Consider the following 25,805-nt stretch of genomic DNA (forward strand, 5'->3'; position numbering starts at 1 on the left):
ACTGCCTGTGAATAGGATGTAATGAACTCAAAAGGACCTAGTTGCAGAGACACTGGAGATTCGGTTTGGCTTGCGAATGCCTGAGCCCATATTGATGAATGGGTTAACTACGACAGGTAGTCCTTACCACTTCACATACACCACAGGTGTGCATATTTGCAGCAACCATATATATAATTAATGGCTGTTTTGTATATACCATAGGCGTATATATATATATATATATATATATATATATATATATATATATATATATATATGCTACTACTATACTATACAAATTTGGCTGCGTTTCTGTATACGCTGCCATTCTCTGTGGTCACAGGGTCTATTTACCCAAGTGGTTCTATTACTTCCATGGGCTGTTACATCTACACTCAGTATCTGTGATTTCCTCACTGTGAAGCAACACCTTCCTTAAGGTTAAACTGTATACCAGTACCTTAATCGAAACACTGATCTAATCTCACTCAAGTTGTTTCGTCTATTGTTCAATCCAGAGTACACCCAGTACTCGACAATGGATTGCTATACGTGTGTCCCTTAGTGGATTTTAACCCCCATTCTTTTACGTTGTTGAACTAATAAAATTTATTTTAACTAATTCATATAACATTCAGCATTTGGGAATTGAGTGCCCAATTGGGTTTCTAGTTTTCTCTCGATATTATATTTGGTCATACCTTTACCCAAGGCATCGCTCCCAAACACATCAATCTCTATACCACATTGCAGTAGCGGGGTACTCTACTAATATTTAGTTATACACATGATGCGTGCCAGAATCCTGTTCCTTGCGGATAAAGAAATTCCAATGTTTTTCCATCCCGCTGACACGGGAGACCAATGCTTATTGACACATTAATACCTGGATCCTTTGATTGAACAAAAGCGTGAAATAAAATAATTTGTCATTTATTCACACAAGAAACACACAGCTTGATTTACAAAAACACGAATAAACACTTACTGGAATGGGGCAAAACAAAATAAAATGTACACGGATGAAATCCTCAGAAATCAAGTCTCTAGGCATCAATTCCCAGACGTGGGTTTGATGTGCAAAAGGAGACGTGTAATTGTCCTTTGCTAGGGGCGCTAGCGGCATCCCCTGTATCTCCGCCAAGAGTAAACTTTTCATTTTGTCCTTGCAGGATTCGTTTGCCAATCCTTAGTTCTAACGAACTTTTGATGCAGGGTGCAATCCTTAGTTATGATGTTACGACTTTTGCACCGCACGCTGTACCCCAGAGCCCGCGGTTCCACAGCAAGTGATCTGACCCCCTGCTTTCCCGAGACTCGGTTGCCCGCAGTCTCATACCTTCTAAGCTGGAGTCAGCTTTCACCGCATCCCTAAATTCTGCTCCTAACACTAACCACCCACCCTTAGATTCTAAGTCAGGGGAAACAGGAACAGGTAAAGGGAACAGTAAGTCACTCACTTGTTGCGACTCAGTAGCCTGGCTTACCTGTCTGGTCTCCTCAGAGACCTCTGGAACTGTTGGTCCCAAATGCAGGGGGACAGGGGTTGGTTCTGTGGTGATCCCTGATGACTGGCTCTTAGGAATCGCTGTAACAGGAGCCAGCTCTGCAGTGAATACACAGGTGACATGCCCCAGGTCATTGCCAAGCAAAACTGCGGCATCTAACCAAGGCAATACCCCAACTCCCTCATGCCACGTCCGGCAACCCAATCCAAAAAGACCGGGGCAACCTGGAGCGACCGCGGTCCTCCATCTGGCATGGTCACATGCATCCTGGTGCCCGGAAGCAAATCCTCTTGCTGGATCATATCAGGTCTGACCAGGGTAGTGGTGGCCCTGGAATCCAGCAAGCCACCTGCTTGCCGATCTCCAATTGTCACCCACCGCAGATGTTTCTGCCGTGCATCTCTGGGTTGCATCCCGACTGATGCAATCTGATGCCCCTTCGTCTCCGCTGCTGCATCCTGTTGGTCAAATGCAGATCTCTCCGTGGACGTCCCTCTGTGGGTTGATTCCACGGCTGGACTTGACTCCTCTGTGTGTGCTTGTCGAACACGGGCGACTGGCCTCGCAGCTGGTGAGCGTTGCCCCAGATGGGGTCCACTGGGCCTGGCACGGTCCGGACAGTCAGGTCTGATGTGACCGACTTTGTTGCATAGGTAGCACCTTTTCTCATGCCTGAATTATGCAAGCTTAGAACTGCTGGGTGCTGCTGCAGGCTGCTGTACCCACTGAGGAGTTTGCTTGGCTCCCCTGGCTGGCACAGCCGGTCGTCTGGGAGCACCTTTCTCCTCCATCAGGGCATGGCTACATAAGCATTCATCTGCCAGCTGGGCAGCCTCTTCATGGTTTTTAGGTTTTTTGTCAAAGACCCATGCCCTTACGTCCGAGGGGCACTGCTGTAGTAACTGCTCCTGAAACATCAAGTCCAGCAACATGTGTCACTTTGTGGCACCACAACTCTCCACCCACTGAGTACCCTGGATGCAATGCGGGCACCATAGTTCACAAAGGACTCCTGAGGATGGCGTTCCTCTGTCCTGAATTTGCTTCTGTACGCTTCTGGGGTGAGGGCATATCGCTACAGCAGTAACACCTTGACATGCTCATAGTCATCCTGATCTGCTCGTGGAGTGGCCGGCAGGGTCTCCTTTGCCTTGCCCGACAGCAAGGGCTGTAACCGCAGCACCCAATCACGTTGGGGTACTTGGTACCTTAAGCACTGCGTTTCAAAATCCGATAAAAATCCGTCAATTTTGTCTCTGCCACAGACAAACTTGCTGAAACTGTGATGGTTAATCAGGTGCACTGGTTGCTCTCCGTTCACCAGGTGAGAGTGGGGGGTTACTTGTCCATGAATAGCTGCCAGCATGCGAATCCACATGTACTCATGCCTAACAATGCCTACAGTCATATCTCCTGCTGGCAGTAAAACCTGGTAAGTTACAGGAATGCCAGCAGTAATCATGGAGGTTTGCCCTCACACCCTATGTATGGATGGGAGTGGCTACATATTCTGAGTCCATTATTAGTGACCTCAGAGATGTGCCTGCCTCCTGAGGTATATAAGGCACTGCACTGCCTAAAGTTAGTGTGGAAAAGTTGCAGTGTGTGGTTGCTGCGGTTTGATGGTGCAAGGTGAAGCAGCCAGTTAAAGGGGCCCACTAGTGCAGTAACTAGTGGCATCAATTTATATCAAGAGCAAGAGACGGCCAACTGTGTCCAGGGACCTGGCACAGGGGTGATCTCCCTACGGGGAGAGGGAATCCCACTCCATTGGGAGATGTACCTTTTAAAGGGAATCACGGAAGAATGTGCGGCTGAGACAAGGACTGTGAGGGGCAGTTGGCCCTTATCACCACGCACAATAAATATGGCTTGTTTACCAAGAACCCCATGGTGTGAGTCTGCGATTACTCTCCTGGGGCCCTCACCACCAAGAAGGATTTCCTCATCAGGACCCTCTACCTGCATAAGCATAGATCCTGATGAGGTGGAGGCGCTGCACGTGATGTAAGTAGGACTCTCACCCACTACCTCAGCTACCTGTCTGGTTGACATCCCCCAATACCATCAAGCGGGAGACTCAGGAGTCTGGTGCACCACCATACACAGACATGTAACGGGGCTGGATAGACCACAGGGGCCAATGTGAGATTGGGTGGGTCAGACTAGACACGAACAGGCGTTACACACACATCAGCTGTAGCGTTTTCTCCCCATGAGACAAGAAGTGCTGTTAGCCCAGAGTCAGGGGGTCTCACAGGTACAGGGGCACTTGGAACTGTAGGCACAATTTCCCCCGCATTCCCCAGACTCAGTCTTTCACAATATCCCAGTGAGAACCATCTCCCTCCCCATGTCCATCTTCCTCCAGAGGTGGCATAATTTCATCCCCCCTTTGCGGGAGTGGCCCCGCCACGGCTGCAGTCACAGTAGCCGTGTTTGCAAGTACAGCAATACTTGCTTCCTGCTGCTCCAAGGTTTCCTCCAGCAGTGTCTTTGCCCGACCAGCCGTCGACAAGTCATACTCCTTGCATTGGGAAAGGAGCCTGGCATGATCCCAGGACCGGAACCTCCCTGCTCGTCTGTCCATGCTTCACCCGCAGGCAAAGGGTATGATCGAAGAAGATACAAAAGAATCCTCCACTGGGTTGCATGCTATGTATAAATGATGATATATGTTTGGGACAAATATGGTCCTAGCAAAATCGGATAAATTGCAATGGCTATCTATTGATTGTGAATCAGAGAACCCAGTTAAAATAAAACAATACATTTTTATTACATCAAATTATTAGTGACAGTGAATGTATTTACAGTGTATATTGATTAAACTCCCTATAGGAGTGTAGTAGGCACATGACTCAGTTTAGTAAATAGCAGACTTGTTCTCACAAAAATATGTGTTTCTGATGTAGTAAGTAAATATAGGTGTGTCTACTTCGACATCTCAAAATTGGATGGGTGTACTAGTATGTGAAGCGTATTTATATACAAGTGACTGTATGTATGACCATTATACTTTTCTTGATAGTCACGCATATATTGTATACTCTCCGTTTTGTCCTAAAGGATTGCGCTATAGTTATGTTAGTTATGGCACAAAGAGTGTGTTTTTCGCTTCTCTTGCAAATCGTGTGGGTGCTATCTCACGCTTTGGGGGCTCGCAACTGAGAGTTCCCCGCTATGCTATTGTACCCTGTAAGATACCATATCATAGGTTCAATCAGATCCTGCCGCTGCCACCAGTAAATAAGCCTGTCACGGGAGACCAATGCTTATTACCTGCATCCTTTGATTGAACAAAAGCGTGAAATAAAATAAATTGTCATTTATTCACACAAGAAACACACAGCTTGATTTACAAAATAACACGAATAAACACTTACTGGAATGGGGCAAAACAAAATAAAATGTCCACGGATGAAATCCTCAGAAATCACGTCTCTAGGAATCAATTCCCAGACGTGGGTTTGATGTGCAAAAGGAGACGTCTAATAGTCCTTTCCTAGGGGTGCTAGCGGCAGGGTGCAATCCTTAGTTATGATGTTACGACCTTTGCACCGCCCGCTGTAGCTCAGATGAATCTTAGATGGAACACTTACAAGATATAACTAACCCCTGCCTGGCTGCACCGGGATTTTTTAAAACACCAAACGCCTATCTGTGTCATGTGCAGCCAATCTTTTGCGTGGGAACCAATCATCCCACCTATAGCAGAGTTCTGCCAGTCTCTATAAACCCTGGCAGAGAGCTTCGTTATAGCAACTGAGCATATGCGAATCTGGCCCTTCCCCCCTTAGCATACCAGGCCACGCCTTCCTCACCTTGCTCCACCTTGTCTGCCTTTTCCCCTGACAGCTGGACATATGTCAGGGAAATCGGTTTAGCTCTCCCCCTCCCACTTAACACTTAGCAGATGGGACCCTGCTCCTCTTACCGGGTGCCACCCAGTCTCTTTCACCCCCTCCTGCTAACAAAGGATTTAACACCTTCATCTCCTGGCCTTTGATGCTGGTCCTTTCAAGCCGAGAGGCGGAGTAGCTTCCTATGCAAATGGATTTATCCATACTAAATTACTTCCTCTGAACCTTACTGTAATAAAACATATAAACCTAAGGATTATCAAGAACCATTTTCTTTTCACCTTATACAAAAAACATTGTTACAATAACCCATACCTTTAAAACATGACATGATTCTTGCCCCCTTATCCCTGGTGGGAGACACACAGACAATCCTAACACATTTTACAGGACTGTAGAGCTTAGTGGGCTGCAGAGCTGACAGTCTACATTTTAATTTAACCCCTACAACTCTTTCCACCTTATATCTGGTGAGAAAGGTCCAGAACTCCTCACTGGGTTTGGGGATTCGGGCATAACCCGGGACCTGGAATGTAACCCAGTTCCCTGCCCCGTCTTAATGCTCTGGTTTTTGCTGAAGCAGGGGGATTTGGCAGTGAGCTGCAAACTGCATTCTAAGGAGGATTTTATCCAGTGGTCTGTGTTCCTCATGTCTTCAGGAATCTGGGGGGGATTCCTGAGTGCATGTCTCGGGGTAACCCGCAACACTGGCCCCCTTCTACCCAAACACCATGACAACATTTTACCGTAAAATCATCCCTGACTCTCACGCTTGTCACATCCCCGCTGGCTGGCACTCCTGGAACAGTAAAACCACATTCATCTTTATTATACAAGCAGTTATATACCACAATTGGGTTGAAGAGCTGACACTTACAATTCCCCAATATAGCTCAGGGGCACCTATCCGGGCATAATACCTTTATTTATGGCCTGGGTACCCCTTTACCGTCACACCCGCTACTGGAGTCAAACTAGGGGGTTTCCAAGTCCCTTAAAGGTATTGGTGTAGAATGAGGGGTCCTCAGGGGTTTTAATTTGTGTCATGCCCCATGTCCTTAAATACAGGTTTAGGATGTAACCATTTCCTGACCTTTTTTTAAAACATGGGTTTCCCTTCAATGTGTCCATTTGTTACATATAATTAGGTAATACTTTACACGTAATTGATAAAGTTAATACATACAGTGTATTTCAGGAAAATATTCAATATAATAACGAAAATATCTTCCCTATTCAGAATTTGATTTCTTTAAAGTTGACCAATCTTGGAATAATCAGTTAATGAATTGTTATACTTTCTACTATAAACAGGTGAGGGGAAATCAATACAGAATGAGAAAGAACCATGATATATTTTCATCTTCAATGTTTGAGCCAGATAATTATTAGCATAATAATAAAATACTGTAATGTAGAACAGATATACTGTATATTTTCTATTTAGGGTTTAACTTCTATGAGGCTGTCTGATCTTAGAATCTTCAATTACATATTAATTATATGCTTTTACATACTGAACAAATGTGAGAGGAAATAAATACAGGATACAAAAGAAACATAATTCATTTAAAATGTTTAAGCCAGCTTTTGTTGGCAAATGGCTTCTTTTAAAGTGTGACGGTTCAGGGGATTCCTGCTCCTCCATGTGTCCCCGTCACCACTGTTTCCCCTGCCTCTGACTCTTCTCTCCCTTCCTCCTCCCGCACCTGTCCCTCTGCGGCATGTCCTGACGCACTCCCACTTGCCACGCGCGTTCCCTGCAGGTGCGCGAATATCCCCAAACACCCGATCCCCTCCGCGGCACTCACTGCTCGCGGCGTTACTCTAAATCCCCTCCTGTCACCCCTTACAGAGGGCGCGCGCACACGTTCCTCTTGTAAACTTTCCCAGACCTCTAGCTCCGCCTCCCATGCTTTACAAGCCATCTCTCTCTCTGACCCACCTGTCTCCTCCCTCTCTCCTTCTGACCTATCCCTGCAGCTTCCCACTCAACCCTCTGCTCCTCCTCTCTCTCCCATTGGTGTTCCCTCCTTTATAACCTCTGTCTGTCCTCTTACTCATTGCTCTGCACAGTTTCTTGTGACACCTGTGTGTGCAGTCCTATGCTTGGCTCTCCTGTCACTTTCAGCGTTTGTTCCTGTCCCTGCTTACCTTTAGATCTCCCTGGCTTGAACTCTGCTTTGTACTGGACTACACTGCTGTCTCCTGCCCTTGAACTCTGCATTTGGATACGACTTCGCTGTCTGCTCTTTCCCCTGGACTCTGGCACACAGACATCACTATCCAAACTCTGAATCCAAAGACGTTGCAAGTATATGCTAATACTTTCTCAACAGGCCCGGCAACGCACTACCATACTCCGGGCACGCCCTCACTGCTGTGGGTGCGTGTTATAACCCTACCCACCTCAGTACTGGGGACTGGCCAGGTCTGCGAGCATACAGGCGTTACATTATGCAGTGCCCAATAAATGCAAACCCCCCTGAGGTGGGTCAAGGTGTTTCCTTGGAACATTTACAATTCGTCAGCAACCAGCTGACCACTGTTTCGCAACAACTTGCTAATCTGTCTCTCCAGGAAACCCCATTGGCTCCGTCACCTCCTGTCTCTGTGACCTACGGAAATTCTGGACCACGTATACCACCTCCCAACCGGTATGATGGGGACCCTCTCGCTTGCCGTGGATTCCTAAACCAATGCGAGGTTCAATTTGAAATGTCTCCCTCTCAGTTTCCTACCGGCCGTTCCAAGGTGGCATACACTCATCGGCGACGCCCTCGCTTGGGCTTCTCCTCTCTGGGAGCACAAATCTGAATTAACCCAAGATTACCCGAAATTTAAACGTGAATTTCAACAAGTGTTTGACACTCCCGCACGTCGAGAGACGGCCACTTTTTCTTTATTTCATATTTCACAGGCTCGAAGATCTGCTGCCAAGTACGCTATAGAGTTCCGCAGTATTGCCGCGGAGACTCAATGGAACGACGAGGCACTCGCCGCCGCATACTGGCACGGTCTTTCTGATACCCTAAAAGATGATCTCGCAACCCACGCCCGGCCATCTTCTCTGGAAGAACTGATTACTCTCAGCATACGTATGGATCAACGTACCAGGAACGACGTCATGAGCGACACTGTTCCCGTTCTCTTTCTCCCTCGATTGTCTCCCACAGGTCTTCCCCTTCGCCCTTCCTGGCGTTGGAAGCCCCAGAGCCGATGCAAATCAGTAGCCAACAACCTCGGGCTGCGGAGAGAATGCGATGTCATCAGAAGGGACTCTGTTTCTATTGTGGTTCTCCAGAACATCGTCTCCAGAACTGTCTCCTGAAGCCGGGAAACAGGAACACCCAGTAAAGGTAGAGGGGCTTCTACTGGGTACAATCTCTTCTTTCCCCTCTCTCTCTAAGGATCTCCGAAAAAAATTCATGCTTCCTGTAACACTGATAACACCAGGGTATGGGGGGAAGGAAAGGGGGACGGGTGGAGGGAGCCCTCGCTCCTGCCACAGACACAGGTGCTGCAATCAGGGGAAATGACTGAACAACAACAAGGAGAAGAAGAACCCCATTTGATGGGAGCACTCAGCGGCTAATGATACTGATAGTTACTTTCAGCCTTGATAAAGCTTACCAGTGAAAGGTACGTCGGCAAATAGACGTAATGACGTCATAGGTGACGACTACCGAGACTCTCCGGTTCGTCACTTCCGCATACCACTGAACACTGCTTTTCTCCTTCCCACCGTGGAGGGATATTCTGATACACAGACTTCCATGGTCTGTTTGCTCTGGAGGGGGGTTTGTAGAGATATACTTACCACTAAGGCTATCGACCTATACTGTATTGACTCACAGCACAGTGTCAGACGTGGCAGTTGGAGACACTGTTGCAGACATTATTTTTGTCTGCTCCATGGTCCAGCCACGCAGTGTGTATGTGCCTATACCTTCACTACCACAACTGTTCAGTGTATATGATATGATATGAGGCTCGTTGGTTTCTATTTTTCTCCCGTTTCAACTATACCATTTCTTATATCCCTGGTACCAAGAATATCAAAGCAGACGCTCTCTCTCGCCCTGGAGAACGAATCCAATGAGTCCGCTGAATCTATTCTCCCCACCAAGTGCATAATCTCTGCCAATAATTTTGATGTTTTGGATGAAATCAACAATGCCCAAGTCCACATTCCCAGGAGATTCAGGGTACCAGAGGGACGCTTATATGCAGCTCCACGTTTTCGCCACAAGATTTTACTTTGGGGACATTCTTCTAGATCAGCCGGTCATCCAGGCTTCAAGAGGACAGCGGATCTTATCAAACGGACCTTTTGGTGGCCTAAGATGAACAAGGACATTTTTGATTTCACCAGTGCTTGTCCGGTATGTGCCCAGAGTAAATCCGCCCATCGCAAACCTTCTGGTCTTCTCATGCCTCTTTCCATTCCGGAAAAACCTTGGAAACACATCTCTATGGACTTCATTGTCGAGCTTCCCAATTCTAAAGGAATGAATACCATTCTTGTCATTGTAGATAGATTTTCTAAGCATTCACACTTTATTCCCCTCAAGGGCCTCCCTAATTCTGCTACCTTGGCCGATATTTTTTCTAAGGAAATTTTCAGATTGCACGGTGTTCCTATTTAAATTGTTTCTGACAGAGGCTCTCAATATATCTCTAAATTCTGGCTTGTGTTTTCCCAGAGACTTGGGATTTCCCTTCTATTTTCTTCTGGATATAATCCTCAGACCAACGGTCAAACAGAAAGAATGAACCAGACCTTAGAGCAGTATCTCAGATGTTTCATCTCCGAATCTCAAGACAACTGGGTGGATCTATTACCTTGGGCTGAATTTGCTATTAACTCTCTTAAAAATGAATCTACGCAAGAGTCCCCTTTCTACATTAATTTCGGACTCCACCCTAGCAGTCTTCCCCTCTCCTCCCTCCCTTCTAGTGTTCCCGCAGCGGATTCTAATGTCTCTACTCTCCAAAATTCTTGGAGGAAGATCCTTAAGACTCTACAAACTGCTGTCTCAAGACAAAAAACAAAGGCAGATTGACGTCGTCAACCGGGCCCTTCATTCAAACCCGGAGACAGAGTGTGGTTGTCCTCAAAAAATATAAGGCTCAAGACCCCGTCTCTGAAATTGTCCCTGAGATTCTTGGGTCCCTTCAAGATTCTGGAGAGGATCAACCCAGTCCAGTCGCATACCGTTTGGCACTTCCTCCCACCATGAGGATTCCTTCTGTGTTCCATGTGTCCTTACTCAAACCATTTATTTCGAGCTCTCATTTCCCGGACCGTTCCAGAAAACCCAATCCTGTGATCATTCACGGAGAGCAGGAGAATGAGGTCCACTCCATAATTGACTCATGTTGGTCCAGAAACAACCTACAGTTCCTCGTTCATTGGAAGGGCTATGGCCCAGAGGAGCGTTCATGGATTCCTTCCCGTCATATTCACGCTCCCAAACTCCTCTGGCAATTCCATCAGAAATTCCCCCAGAAGCCATGGCAGGATCGCCCGGAGATCGATCCTCAAGGGGGGGAAACTGTGACGGTTCAGGGGATTCCTGCTCCTCCATATTTCCCCGTCACCACTGTTTCCCCTGCCTCTGACTCTTCTCTCCTTCCTCCTCCTGCACCCGTCCCTCTGCGGCATGTCCTGACGCGCTCCCACTTGCCACGCGCGTTCCCCTCAGGGTGCGCGCATATCCCCAAACACCCAATCCCCTCCGCGGCACTCACTGCTCGTGGCGTTACTCTAAATCCCCTCCTGTCACTTTACCTCCTTCACTCACTCCTCCGGTTCCCTTTCCTCCCTCGACGGGCACCGCTGCGGCATGGCTCTGCGCGAGTATTGGCACATCCTGTGCACGCGCATCCTTCCCTTACAGAGGGCGCGCGCACACGTTCCTCTTGTAAACTTTCCCAGACCTCTAGCTCCGCCTCCCAGGCTTTACAAGCCATCTCTCTCTCTGACCCACCTGTCTCCTCCATCTCTCCTTCTGACCTATCCCTGCAGCTTCCCACTCAATCCTCTGCTCCTCCTCTCTCTCCCATTGGTGTTCCCTCCTTGTAACCCCTGTCTGTCCTCTTACTCATTGCTATGCATAGTTTCTTGTGACCCCTGTGTGTGCAGTCCTATGCTTGGCTCTCCTGTCTCTTTCAGCGTTTGTTCCTGTCCCTGCTTACCTTTGGATCTCCCTGGCTTGAACTCTGCTTTGTACTGGACTACCCTGCTGTCTCCTGCCCTTGAACTCTGCATTTGGATACGACTTCGCTGTCTGCTCTTACCCCTGAACTCTGGCACACAGACATCACTATCCAAACTCTGAATCCCAAGACGTTGCAAGTATATGCTAATACATTCTCAACAGGCCCGGCAACGCACTACCACACTCCGGGCACGCCCTCACTGCTGTGGGTGCGTGTTATAACCCTACCCACCTCAGTACTGGGGACTGGCCAGGTCTGCGGGCATACAGGCGTTACATAAAGTAAAGAGGGAAAAAGACACATACAGTAGTTGTATTGACATTTAAATGTGGATAAATGGGATAATCATTAATTTTCAAGTGTAATCTAAAAATGAACTATTGGTGATGGGTCTCCAAAAGGAAAAGGTTTGTTTAAAGGGGATATTTTATCCATAAAAGTGCAAGTGATATGTTGTGTTTATTATGATGTAGATCCTAAATGGGGACCTTTTCTCTCGGGAGTCCCATATGAACAAAGGAATATACATGACTATTTTTTTATACTGTATGTACATCAAATTTCAATTAGAATGTATCTATATGGCTGACTACCATATAAATGTATATAGATGTACAGTAACCATTGATCATTTATTTTTGTTAAAAGGATAATCAGATGAATAAACTTTGTTTCAATATATTTTCTTCATATATTTAAGGACAATTATTGACTTCAAATATCAAATGTTTTATAGGTATGTGCACCCCCCTTTTAATGTAATGGGCAGAAATGCATATTCCCAAATGTGGTCAAAACATTAAGTGTTATCAAACGGAAGTGGTGTTCGAGATCTTGGAATCTAGGGGATACTATATCTAACAGAATTTATGCAGATTTTTCTCAAAGGAAGGAGACAAAGTCAATGTCGATGTTGAGGCCCGTATGGGGCTAAAGTTTTGAGAGTGTATATTCAGTAGGATTCTCTTTGGGAATTTTTTTTATTAACGTATCCTCCTCTCTAATAATCTGTAACAATTTCAATTCCCCCAAAAAACAAATCCTTAGGGTGGCATTCATGTTTGATCCTAAAATGGTTGGGCACACCATGTGTCTCAAGTCCCTTGTTGATGTTGCTCATATGTTCACCCAATCTGGTCTTTAATGTCCTAATTGTCCTTCCAACGTATCGCATCCCACAGCTGCATCCTCCTTTGCTGTTAGATGATATGTTGTTTCTTAATGTATTTTTCACCAGATGTGTTAGATATAAATTCTCTAACCGTAAAATTTTGTCTGCGATTGCAACAACATTCCCTACATTCCATACATCTAAAGAATACTTTTGTACCCTTTTCGAACCAATATTCCTCTCTTTTCAGTTTTAAGAAGCTGGTTACTATATGCTGTTTGAGGTTTGGAGCCCTAGAAAAACGACCTTTGGTTTCTAAGCAATGATTGTCTTCAAAATGTCATCCTTTTGTAGGATATACCAGTGTCTTTCAATTATGTTTTTGATCTTGTTGGCTTCACTATTGTAGTTGGTGATAAAAGGTATAAACTCTTGCAATTTGGCTGTTATTTCATGGTTGTTCTAATCTCTATACGTGAGCATGTCTAACCTACCTATTCCTTCAACTTTTTGAATGGCCTTATCTATAACTTTCTCATCATATCTCCGTTCTAGAATTTTTTATTTAAGTGAAAATGCTTGATTGATGTAATCCTCAGTTTTGGCGCAGTCTTCTAAATTCTCCATAACGGATATTTTCCAGCCAGTTTCATTTGTGGCTACTGGTAGCAAGTAGGAAGTTGTTGCAATTAACTGGTTTAAAGAATGTCTTATTGTATTCGATTCTCTTCTATGATAATTTAGGAAGTATAGGAACTCGATTATAATGCTACTTTTGATATGTGTAAATTTCAGATTACATGTGTTACAATGAATATGTTAAAAAATTCTTCTAGATGCTTTTTCCCTCCCTTCCAAATAATAAATACATATATGTAGAGTACCATAGCCAAAGCACCAGGTTCAAGCCAAAGGTGTTGTTTGACCAAATGTGATGTCTTCCCACCAATCCATAAATAGGTTGACGTAGCTTGGCGTGAACCTGGGGCACATGGCTGTACCTTATATCTGGTTTCCCTCAAACCAAAAGGAATTATGTTGTAATACAGTATGATATAGATCCCTCTAATAAGGGAGTGACACCTGCTACTTATGTGTTAGGCAGCCAAAAAATCCCTGTGATGTCTCAAAACTATCATGCAATCATTAATTAACATAATATTAATTTAGATTTGGAGACTATTAATTTAAACCTCATACAGTAATTAGAGCATCAGACATTTCTCAGACATTTCTCAGCAGCTATTTTTCGGTACATCTAAGTAATCTAAGTAACGCCTTCACTGCCAGAGGCGCCTACAAAGAATTGCAGAGCGGTATACTGTGCAGTATTTATTGCATTATGAGCAATGTGTTGCAGACATTTCTGGCAGCAAATGATACTTTGAATATATAAACACCAGAGAATTATTAGATATGACACAGATCTGTTTAAGATAAAAAATACTTTATTTCCATATTGAGTGGGCACATCACGGTACAGAGAAGAATAAAAACAGATTACACTCGCAATCTCATTGTGAGGCACCCAAGGGGCATGGAGCAAAATGTCACTTGGCCACCCACTGCAAAGGTCAGTATCTGAACTGTTAGGCCATTCATCCAGAGAAGGAAACTATCATCATTATTATCACATAGTGCTGGCCGTGTACTCCATACTTTACAATTCAGGGTACAAACAAACTATGCTAAATTATTGGCTAAACAGGCAATATATGTTTTGGGCCAAATTTACTAAATGTTGCTAAAATTATACATTACCTTATTAGATGTTTAATAGTACTGGGGATACAAATTTTAACACTCAGAGGACCACTGCTTTTTTATTTACAAGCTTACAATTCCTCTTTTTAAGAAAAGGGGATTTATTTTACAAAGCTTATCCTCCTTCCTTATTTTTATAGCATAAATATTGCTAAAATCTGTTTAAAACACAGTTCAAAGAGCTTTGCACCCACGTTTAATAAATGTACATCTTTTTACATTAGGCACAGTCGCACTCCGTTTTTTAACTCGTAATGCAATGAGCGGTAAAATGCCTTATGGTTTAGCAGCTTTTAGTACACATAGCCCTTTAAGCCGTAGCTAGGCAGTAACAAATAGTAAATACTTTTAGTGATATTGCAGTAGATACGATTATTAAAAGTCTTACTCAGCCCCATCTGGCAGCAAAGAGGTTAATGAATCATAAAAAATACATTATAAAAATGTGTAATTAAATACTTAAGAGTAAATAGTTCCTTTAAAATGAAATTACACTAACAAAGACATGCTTAAAAATCCCTTTGATAATATACTTTTGTTTTCACCTAAATCACAATATTTTATCTTATAGTAAGCTTTTCCACAGTAAAATTCACATTCTGTCGCTGTCCCTCATTTCCTTGTGAGCCATCATTAATCGGAATAAACAGCCTCTCAATCGGTCAAGGCCCGGGTGATTGATGGAAGGAAAGCTTCACAGTGGCGGCTGTCTTAAATGTGACCCACTGAGAGTGCTTAGTTTTTTTGTTCTCCCCAGAGTGACTTTAGCCTTTGCTATATAACCTTTTTCACTTCCAACAGAGTCTGCTACACAGTGCAGAGAAATGTGGTGCAGGCCCCCCATGTAATTCACGGGATTAAAAGTGTTTGCGGTTAATCTCTTTGCTGCGTTGCAGGCCCCTCTGGCATCAAGGGGGTTAATTATTACAAGAACGAGAAAATACAAAAGGGGTGTAGTTTAAAAGTGCATCTGTGACCAGACATAAACCATCTCAAGTTATAGCTTGAGAAAAGTTATCCTTAGTAGTTCAGAGAGGAATTAAATCAATGATAGTTGGGGTAGGAGAGGGCAAAAAAAATAATTTTAATAGGAAAGTGTTTCTTTTTATTAGTGAGTAAAATGAGTACAAATCTCTGAGACTGACCTCGAATCATAGAAACTAAAACCTGGCTGGTATGTTAGTTTAGCACTTCACAGTAACATTTGTGAGTTAAAAGGGTTAGTGGCATTTACCTTGTGTGCTCTGAGTGTCTCACTTATCCCTTTCAGCTTCCAAGAATCCCACGTATGAGAAACCCTTCTATTGTATAAAGAGTACAGTACAGTAGCTTCCACTAACTCTGTCTCCTAGACCTGGGATTCCCGACAGCGGGTTCGCGCCTAAATACAGGCATACCCCGCATTAACGTACGCAAAGAGACCGGAGCATGTATGTAAAGCGAAAATGTACTTAAAGTGAAGCACTACCTTTTCCCACTTATCGATGCATGTTCTGTACTGCAATCAATATATACGTGCATAACTGATGTAAATAACGCATGTGTAACAGGTTCTATAGTCTCCCTGCTTGCGCACAGCTTCGGTACAGGTAGGGAGCCGGTATTGCTGTTATGGACGTGCTGACAGGCGCATGCGTGAGCTGGCGTTTGCCTATTGAGCGAGATGTACTTACTCGCGAGTGTACTTAAAGTGAGTGTACTTAAAGCGGGGTATGCCTGTATCTATAATGACGGATCCCAGGCAGTACAGTGAGTTCATAGGTTTGTGTGGCTACTGTGCACCTTAGTGTGCGTGGGCGGTAAACAGTGGCGGATTTAACATTTTGCTGCCTATAGGCACTTACCATTTTGGCGCCCGGACCGCCTCCTCCTGCAGTGCCGCCCTCCTCCTCCTGCAGTGCCGCCCTCCTCCTCCTGCAGTGCCGCCCTCCACCTCCTGCAGTGCCGCCCTCCTCCTTCTGCAGCGTCACTACATTAAATGACGCGGCAAAGTCGCGTGATGACCCGTTTCAATGACAATGCGACGTCACAGCGTCATTTGACACCACCATGCTACAGAAGGAGGAGGGCGGCACAAAGGAGAAGGTAAGAGACCTTAAAGAAGCCCCACGCTCTCCCCCGACAATCAATGGGGAAGAGAGCAGGACCTCTGTACTGCATATGAGGAAAAAAAGCGGAAAAAAAGAGAACTTGCCGCCCCAAAATTTTGCCGCATTAGGCATGGGCCTAATGTGAAATCCGCCACTGGTGGTATAGCTGTCAATTACAGTAAGAGCTTCCAAAGTCGCTCCCCACAATGCTTTGCATCTGCAGCAGCAAGGCATTGTGGGGCGTGACTTTGGAAGCTTCCTCAGTGATTGACAGCTACATCACTCATGCACTGAGGTGCCGTTTGGGGCTATATTAAGCGTGTGTTCCCCCCCATGACCTCAGGACACTATACTGCCTGGGATTAGTCAAACAGTTTTGTTATGTTGGGTGTCTGATGAGTAGGCAATGAGATTTATTAATTAGGGGTTTGTGGAACAAATAGTTTCTAGCAGGGGGTGCACAAGGTAAAAACCACTGTCCATGACAACTGCTTTTGCCAATCAGGGTGTTCCGTTTCTGAAAGTTCCACGCCTTTAATGGCAATAAGGTGGGGTCCATGAGTGGTGCAGAATGGAGCGCTCTGGTCAATCTCACACTGCTGCTTTATAATAGGTCTGGGGTCCCCATGACCCTGAGCACGAGGTCAGATCTTCCCAGATGCTGTGTCCTATTAAATCGGAAACAAGTTCTCCTCCTCGGGGTGGAAGTTGCTGCAGGTAGAAGAGAGAAATTGAGAGGCAAAAGGGAGAGATTGCGCTAGAGCGAGAGAGACAGGCTTGGTAAGGAATACAGAGATACAGACAAAAGAAAAAAAGAGGAAGATGTAACAAATGGGGGGAGAGAGAGAGGAAAATTGTTTCAATATTTTATGTTAATCCGAGAGTTTTTGGGGCATTTTTATCAGTCTTGCAGTTTCAAAACTGGGGCTGGTGCTAAAATAACGCGCAGGATTTATCTACGCATCTATTGGCACTTTTAATGATACATATCTCTCCATATGTTCCAAGTGAAATAATGTGTTTTTCTAATTTGCCCATATTTATTAAGTGGTTTCTTTTATGAACAAATTGTTATTTTAAATATTTATTATTTGAACTTTATTATATTACTTATGATGGGATAACATACCATCATACAAGATGTTATTTTGTTTGGCTATCATCATCATTATGCATGTATTTGTTCATAATTTTATCATGGATAATCATTTGAATTGTTTTTTTAGATTTAATACATTTGAAATATAAAAAAAATAACTTTACAGTGGCGACACAGTTTATTACACTGCGGCCAGATCCGCAAGCCGGGAGATTTCCCGGCTTGCTAGTGGCCGCCCCTCGGCGTGCCGCGCGTCATAGACGCGCGGTCACGCGTCTTCGGGAGCCTGCGCCCCCTGCACGCGCGTCCAGGGCTCCCCGAGGGAGCCCTGGTGTCCCGCGATCGCGGGACGGCGGCAGGGGGTTCCGGGGGACCCGGCGGACCCGGCAGCGGTAGGGAGAGCGCCCCGATCGGAGGGCGCTCTTCCGCTGCTTCGGCGCGCGCCCGTCACCCTCGGGCGCGCGCCAGGCTACTGCTGCGGCCAAGAACGGGCAAATGCTCGAATAAACTTGGCCGCAGCAGTACATGTAAGAGAAAAATTTGCCAGTAAATCTAAAAAGAATAACAATGTATTAAAAAAAACGCACACAACATATTGCTTTCAAAAGGGGCTCGCAGATTATACGATACCTAAATGGGGAAAGACTGTTTGCAGAGATGTTATGCTGAGTTATAAGGCATCTCTTAGCAACCTTATAAGGCATCTCTTAGCAACAATAATACTCTGAATGTCAAAACAGCTGGATGATTTACAGGAAAATATGGGATTAGATATGAGAGGGGATTTTGCCTATGCAAAGTTTTGTTGACACTGTGGTATCACACAAAAGGGAGCAGCCAGAGGAAATCAAACCCTTTCCACGTGTCAGCTCATGATGGTCACAAACAGACTTTTAAACATACTTCTAGATGTCAATCGCCCAGATTTACTGTAACTCTTTAAATATGTCACTGCCATTGGTTCATTCTGGTTTTAGGAAAGATTGCCCCTTATGAAATAGAATATTGGGTGTGGGGAGAAGGTGTACTCACCGAGACCTGGGTGTGAAGGGAGTGAGGTGCTGGACAGCTTTAATACTGAAAATAATGTTGGGTATGAGAAAGAAGGTGCACCAGCCAAGGCAGAACCAGAAGCCGTTCTGTAACAAAAGAGGAGAATAATCACAGGAGAGAATATGCCAATAAACATGCTCTGAAGACATCTGTCCCATGCTGGAGAAGAGGAGATGTGCTCAGTTTTAATGGATGGGAATACAATCTTCACCAGCACAGAGGAGGCGAATTCACAGCATGCTAAATAAGGACCTAGGTACTAATCTTCAAAACTAGACATTTTGGTTACAAATCGACAGTAATGTGCAAGAGGTTTTGCTCTGAAGTTGTGGTCTATTAGCGAGAGATTTGAGCAAAAAAAAGAGTTAGGATACAGTAAATGGAAAGGTTATACTGTATAGACCAATAAGAGAAGTTAGGGAAGAGTTATAGAGAGAGGTTATATGGAATAACAGAAAGAGTTCGGGAGGAGCTATAGGGAGAGGCTAAATGGGCCAATAGGAGGAGTTAGGGAGGAGCCAAGGGAGCAGTTATATAGATCAAAAGGATTAGTTAGGGAGGAGCTATATTGAGTGCTTATATGGACAAATAGCGGGAGTTAGGGAGAAGTTATAGGGAGAAGTTACATGAAGCAATAGGATGAGTTAGGGTGGCATTTAGGGTGCTGTTATTTGGAAGGAGTTATAGGGAAACGTTATTTGAAGCAATAAGAGGAGTTAAGTAGAAGCTACAGGTATAGGTTATATAGACCAACATGAAGAGTTAAGGAGTAGTGTAGGGGCAGTTACAGACCAAAAGGAGGCTTTAGGGAACAGTTACAGGAAAGGGTTACAGGCATACCCCGGTTTAAGGACACTCACTTTAAATACACTTGCGAGTAAGGACATATCGCCCAATAGGCAAACGGCAGCTCACGCATGCGCCTGTCAGCATGTCCTGAACAGCAATACTAGCTCCCTACCTGTACCGAAGCTGTGTGCAAGCGGGGAGACTATAGAGCCTGTTACACATGTGTTATTTACATCAGTTATGCACCTATATGATGATTGCTGTACAGTACATGTATCGATAAGTAGAAAAAAGGCAGTGCTTCACTTTAAGTATATTTTCACTTTACATACATGCTCTGGACCCATTGCGTACGTTAATGCGGGGTATGCCTGTATATGGTTAATTGTAAGAGTTATAGGGAGTGATTTATATGGACCAACAGGAGGAGGTATGAGGGTAGGTTATAGGGAGTAATAGGACTTTTTGTGGAGTAATAAAAAGCGGACAAATTGAGTAATAGGAAGTATTATAAGAATCAGACCCTGTGTAGTGTTGCAGGGGACAGCAGGGGTTATTCATGAAACTGCAATAGTGCCTCAATCAGCAATAGCAGTCAATTAGAGTGTCCATGCCATAATGCCCCAATTAGCACTACTGCAGTTTAATGTATAACCCACAATGGGACAATCTTTCAGCTCTTGTGTTGCTCTCTCAAGGCTCCTTACCCAGGGTTCAGTTACGTGGTCACAGATTATAACACGGGAATTGTCCAGCGTGAGAGACACTGACCGGCAGGAGGAGATGTCCTCAGTAATCTGAAACAGAAGTGTAGACTGGCAACTCTGCATACTGTGGAGTTATACCCAGGCCCACAGACACACACAACCTCTCTTCCAATCTCTCCGACACACATACACAAGGCAAAGAACAACCTGTACAGCGTAAAGTGAACATAAGAGGACACGTTTGTTTATGACCTTCCCAGCCTGTAACGGTTCTTAGAACAACTGTAGTGACACAGAACTAAGAATGATGCACATATCATACAGTATGTGTTACTGATATATAAATACTGTGCATTCAAAAATACACCCTCAAGGTTATATAGACAAACAGAAGATTACTAAGCATTACAGAAATACTGAGCATTACAGTATAAACATCATGTGCATTATACACACTCAGAGATATACAGAGAATAAGGGCTATATACATTTTGGGTATAATGCAAAAATAATTATATACTGTGTGTATATATATATCTCTACTGTATACATATAAATTTAAATAGTAGCGCCAAATATATATGTGGGCCGCACTACACATCCGCTCAGTACCTGCTTTCTCGAACATCGACAGAATGTCATAAATGGGAACAATTCTCATAGTGTATCTAGACATTTCACTCATGCAGAACAGGGACTCTCTGTCATTAAGAATTATAGGATTAGAACTCATCTCTCCCCTTACGTTGGGAGGTGTTCCTTTGCAGAAGGGAAAGTTATTGGATTTTCCAGTTGGCATTTTGGCCCCTGATGGACACGAGTGCCTAGATACAAGCACCTTAGTCTAATGTTCTATGTAGTCTTCTTCCTCTGTTCTCCCTAGCCTTTTTGACACCATGGTGTCATTTACATATACTGTAGTAGTCAATTATGTCCATCTTATTTACTGTATATGTACCTTGCCTTGTGGATAATTCACAAATCAATATGTGCCATCTACATATACATAGGTTTGTTATAAATTAGATTTGTCCATCTATGCACTTTATGTATTTCTATATACTGTATTCATGTGTGTCATGTATCGTTCTATATAATATACATTACGCTTATATTATATATATATATATACTGTATATATATACAAATTATGCTTGATCTTATATTTACAAAGTGTGTCTAGGGTTCATACCAGCACTCTTTTTTTTTTCTTTTCAACTTTGATTTTATTGAAAGAGTTTTCAATACATACAGTATCACAGTATACATTAAATGAGTCTTTCACATATAACATTCCCGTGCGATACCAAAGTACTCCCCAGAGTTCCTGAACAGTCTGAACCGTAACATAACTCTGGTTTTATATTATATGGAGCAATTAAGGTGCTGCGCTATGGGGGAAATAAAAAACAAAAGTGGGGCTAGGAGGGAGGGGGAATGGGGAGGGGAGGGGGAGGGGTTATGGCCCCGCGAGTGCGGTCCTCACCAGCTTTTAGGTTAAAAATTAGTTTTCAGATCATGATTTGTATCCTCCCTCAGCTCTCGTCGACATAGCTCCTAGGTCTCGTATGTCCTATTGCTTCCCCATGTGTGCCTGAGATGCCTACTGCAATGCTCCCGTCCTTCGAGTGAAAAAGCATTTTGAACTATTATTGCCAAATTGTGGTGACCTCTATCCCCGGGATATCGATCTGTTCCAACCAGGGCGACCAGACTTTTAGATATTTTTCACCAGTGTCATTAACCAAACTCGTTAATTTCTCCATCTGGCATATGTACAACATTCGATTTCTAATCTTGGGGATATTTGGGATTTCGGGTTGTTTCCACATAGCTGCGATCTCGCACCGTGTTGCCGTTGCAAAATGTGCAACTAATTTATTACCATTTTTAGAGAGTCCCGGCCATGGTCTATTCAGGAGGAACAGCCACGGGTCCGGGGGAATTGTGAGGTCAAAAATCCTCTGGATCCAATTTCGGATTTCTTCCCATATGGGTGAGATACGGGGGCAAGACCACAGCATGTGTAACAGGTCGGCCGATTCTCCACACTGCTTTGGACACAGCGGGGAGTATCCTGGCACAAACCTTGATAATTTCAGTGGGGTGAGGTACCATCTCATCAATACTTTATATGCGTTTTCCTTCAAAGTCGTGCAAATAGAGCTTTTGGCTGCCGCCTCAAATATGGCCGACCAGTCCTCCTCCTCCAGGGCTTCTCCTAGATCGGTCTCCCATTTAATTCTGTATCCTAGTTTTGGCTCTTGTCGTGCATTCCTAAAGTCCACTATTTCTCCATAAATCTGCGATGTAAGTCCCCGTGTGTCTGTTTCTGTCAGACAGAGCTTTTCAAATGTAGTTAGAGGTGGGTATGGCGTGTTCTTGTTAAAGTACGCCCTGAGCTGGAGGTACCGGAAAAATTCGGAATGTGGGATGTTTTTCTCAGATCTGATTTGTTCAAATGATTTAATTTTATTTGGTATCCCCTCCAGATCTCTAAGCCGATTATATCTATTTCGTTTCCAAATTTCTGAGGTGTGTTCTGAGAGTCTCGGTGCAAAGTCGGGATTACCCCAAAGCGGGGATATCAGCGAGTGTTTAGACGTTAGGGCATATTTAGATTTAGAGGCCTCCCAAATCGACATTGAGTTGATCATCGAGGAAAGCGGCCGGTCAGCCCTATACCAGCACTTTTTATATGCCATCCCATAGCTTGTCCCTATTTCCTATTGTTTATTGTGGAATCCAGCACACAAAGGGTCTCATGCAGTAAAGTCCGATAGAAACAAATCGCCACGATTTTTAATTCGCCATTTTTGACAGCGTTGCTATAATGGTATGCAGAAAGCCCCGAATACCAGTGATAGCAACATTTGCAAACATGGCGAGTAGCTGGTGACGAGATGATCGGCCCTCTGAAAAGGGCTCACCGGGAGGGTTCATTCTGCTGCAGAGAGAGAGCTGCCTCTCTCTGCCCAAATCTCGTCCGAAATAAATAAAAAGTAATTTAATTTTATTACTAGTGGAGATGGGAGATGAGCAGGGGGTCTCTGGACCAGAACCGCATTATTTTCAGGTCCGGGGACCCCTGCTTCCCGAGATACAGGCCCAGTTGTGAGGGTGACGGTAACTCCTATGCATTGAAATGTTCCGCGTCACATGACATTTCAATGCATAGGAGATACCGGCACCCCATAACGGGGCCTGTATCTCGGGAAGCAGGGGGTCGCCGGACCTGAAAAAAAACGCGGTTCTGTCCGGAGACCCCCTGCTCATCTACACTAGTAATAACATTTAAATTAAAATATATAGTAATCACCAATACACAACCCACCCCCTGCGCCCCCACATAAAACCATTATTTATTTATTTGAACACATGATTGATAACATAGGCCGGCAGGGGACCCCGGGTGTCCCCCACGGGTGTCCGGGGGTCCTCGGGTGGTCCCCGCTGGCCTGCGGTACCATTTGTGTTGTAAAAATAATAAAAGATGGCCTACATTTCAATAAATACACCTCCCACCAAACACATACAGTACAGTCATGTGCAAACTAACTATTATCCAGATATGGATAATAGATAATTTGCCCATTATTAAACAAAACATTAGCCAGCCAGCATAAATAAAGTAAATAAAACTGTTCTACTTACCCCTGCCATTCTGAAGAGTGCCCTCGTCAGCCTACTGCAGGGCCATGTCCTCCGTTGCCAGAAAGAATACATAAAAAAAACAATCTAATGGCCCCATGCCCCTTAATCAACTTAACGGTTAATAACTGCTATAGTAATTAAGGGGTTAACCATTCTCCCCCGCTACCCACCCAGGAGGCCTAACCACCACCCCGGACCCACTATACCCACCCTCTACCCATTGAGTTGCATAGTAGTACATCATACCCATATAATATGGGCATGATAAGCTACTATAGCAGTCAATGGTCACCCTAATACAAAAGCATGAATGTCCAAAATACACAATAATCAAACATATAACACAAGAACCTAAACCCCCAAAATCCAACATTAAAAGCACTAGCCAACCAATCAATTACCTAAATAATAGTAGTAATCACCAATACACAACCCACCCCCTGGAAGTGGACACCTCCAACTGGCCCTGATTCCTGCATTTGAACTACGCTGGAAAGGACGATATCATCTATACCAGACTGCATCATTACTGCTGTGATGCTGCCTTTACCATTTATATTTGCTGTTACTTCACTTCTTCTCAAATTATGCACTTCTTTTTACCAGCCTCAGTATGTCTCTAACTCTCTTCATATTTCTCCATCTCTTTTCCTTCATCACTTCTCTGTTCACATGAACTCCTTTCTTATCTGTGTCCTCTGACACCACACAGCTATATCCCCTGCACTAAAAAACACCCCTACAAATCATCCTCACACATCCTCTTTCTATCCATGCTTCTTCTCCTTGCTTTTGGGGATATCTCTCCCAATCCTGGTCCCTGCCTTATTCCTACATGCTCTCGTCCTCGCCTGCCAATTGCAACCTCTACTCCTTCTGGTGTCAACCCCTCCAACCTCATACCCATCCCCTGCCACCCTCCCTCCTCTCTCCTGTGCATTTGGAATGCGTGCTCCCTTTCTAACAAGTGCCTCTCTGTACATTACTTTTTTCTCTCTCACTCTCTGCTCCTATTTGCTATAACTGAGACCTGGCTCACTCAGTCTGACTGCTCTGTAAGCTGCCCTATCTTATGGTGGCCTTTCTCCCACACTCCGCGCCTTGATGGCAGGGGTGGAGGTGTGGGGCTCCTGCTCTCCTCTCTTTGCCATTACCGAACCCTTCCTATTCCTCCATCTCTTGCTTTTCCCTCATTTGAGGCTCACACTGTCCAAATCTTCTCTCCTCTCCCTGTCCACCTACCTCTACTCATCCCCCTTCTGCCTTTCTCTCTCACTTTGAATCCTGGCTCTCTTTCTTTCTCTCCTCAGACTCCCCTGTTCTTCTCCTTGGGGACTTCAATTTTTACATTGATGACCCCTCTCTCCCTTGGGCTCCCCGCATTCTCTCTCTAAACTCTTCTTTTGGCCTTCAACAGTGGACTGCAGCCAGCACCCACAAGGATGGCCACTACTTAAACCTGGTTTTCACTAAAAACTTCTCTCTCTCCGATTGCTCCATTTCCCCTTTTCTTCTCTCTGATCATCACCTCATCTCATTCTATCTCGCTTCTCCCCTTCTCCACCTCCATCTACCCCCCGGTTCTGCAGAAACCTGCGCTCTATTCACTTACCTGACTTTGAGTCCACTTTACGCTCCTCCCTCTCCTCTCTCATCTCTGCTACAGACACTGACAACCTGGTCAGGAACTACAACTCTGCCTTGTCCTCCTCTCTTGATCTACATGCCCAGCTTTCTCTCTGCCGCCCTCACCCTTCTAACCCTAGACCCTGGCTAAATTCCCACACGCGCATGCTGCGTTCCTCCACTCATTTCTCTGAACGCCTCTGGAGGTAATCTCATACTCTCGCAGACTCCCTTCACTACAAATTAATGCTATCCTGTTTCAACTCTGCCCTCTCGCAAGCTAAACAAGCCTACTTTTCTTCACTAATCAACATGCACAAGTCTAACCCACGCC

The 25,805-nt window shown here is 44.6% G+C and overlaps 1 protein-coding gene across 3 annotated transcripts in view; it reads right to left on the bottom strand.

Moving 5' to 3' along the window:
* Positions 1 to 14,117: 14,117 nt before the first annotated feature.
* The window catches only part of PROM2 (prominin 2), a 44,296-nt gene continuing 32,608 nt past the window's right edge, over positions 14,118 to 25,805 (bottom strand). For 2 of the 3 annotated variants that reach the window (XM_075601277.1, XM_075601279.1), the window contains exons 21-24: positions 20,192 to 20,281; positions 18,675 to 18,781; positions 16,387 to 17,254; positions 14,118 to 16,320 (exon numbers count right to left, since the gene is read on the bottom strand). In XM_075601277.1, coding sequence (XP_075457392.1) covers positions 17,215 to 17,254; positions 18,675 to 18,781; positions 20,192 to 20,281 — 237 coding nt within the window. In that variant the 3' untranslated portion in view covers positions 14,118 to 16,320; positions 16,387 to 17,214. Of the gene's footprint in view, positions 16,321 to 16,386; positions 17,320 to 18,674; positions 18,782 to 20,191; positions 20,282 to 25,805 lie in introns of all 3 variants that reach the window. The other variant, XM_075601278.1, reaches the window with a different exon arrangement.

This window comes from Ascaphus truei, chromosome 5 (assembly GCF_040206685.1).
Source record: "Ascaphus truei isolate aAscTru1 chromosome 5, aAscTru1.hap1, whole genome shotgun sequence".
Lineage (NCBI taxonomy): Eukaryota > Metazoa > Chordata > Amphibia > Anura > Ascaphidae > Ascaphus > Ascaphus truei.